We start from the raw sequence: 711 nt of genomic DNA, 5'->3' as shown, positions 1-711 counted from the left end.
TTAAGCACTTACTACAAATCAACCACTATGCCCAGGGATGGGAACCAAAATACAAAAACAAAATCTCTCATGTTCTAGGCATACTTCTAATGGAAAAAAAGAGTTTGTAGTCTAAGATTAAGAGCAAAAAAATAGAGATTTTTATATTCCAGCTTTACCATTCCTTTATTTAAAATCACATCTCACAGGTTTGTTGTATCCAGAGTGGAAGGGATCTCATAAATCATTTAGATCAGCCTGTACATGGGTGTGGATGAAGAGACATATAAATAAGGTAGAAGAGTTTCATATGAAGTCAGAGCCTTAGACTGCTAATCCAAAGTCTTCTCCATTGCCCTCTGGTGCCTTTCTAAATTATTATGACCACAATTTTCTTATGGCATTTTTTACCTCTGAGTTTCTTAGGGTATAGATCAGGGGGTTCAGCATAGGAGTGAGAAAGCTATAGAATATGGACACAGTTTTATCAACAGGTAGAATATGCAAAGGTCGCATATATGTGAATATGCAGGGTACAAAGAACAAGACAACTACAGTGAAATGGGAACTGCAGGTGGAGAGGGCTCTACTTCTCCCTTTCACACTGTGGAACCTCAGAAAATCCAAAATGATGACATAAGAGGCAGCTAGCATGATGAAGTTCACCAAGCAGATTACCCCACTTTTGACCATCACCAAGATACCAGTAACATAGGTGTCAGTACAGGCAAG

At 38.5% G+C, this 711-nt stretch overlaps 1 protein-coding gene across 1 annotated transcript in view; it reads right to left on the bottom strand.

The window, feature by feature from the left end:
• Window positions 1–357: 357 nt before the first annotated feature.
• The window catches only part of LOC114041005 (olfactory receptor 4C3-like), a 1,354-nt gene continuing 1,000 nt past the window's right edge, over window positions 358–711 (bottom strand). The window contains 1 exon segment of the mRNA XM_027859218.1: window positions 358–694. Coding sequence (XP_027715019.1) covers window positions 358–694 — 337 coding nt within the window.

This window comes from Vombatus ursinus, unplaced genomic scaffold, assembly GCF_900497805.2.
Source record: "Vombatus ursinus unplaced genomic scaffold, bare-nosed wombat genome assembly UNPS02014163.1, whole genome shotgun sequence".
In the NCBI taxonomy this organism is placed as follows: Eukaryota; Metazoa; Chordata; class Mammalia; order Diprotodontia; family Vombatidae; genus Vombatus; species Vombatus ursinus.
This window is presented reverse-complemented; position numbering and strand designations above follow the sequence as displayed.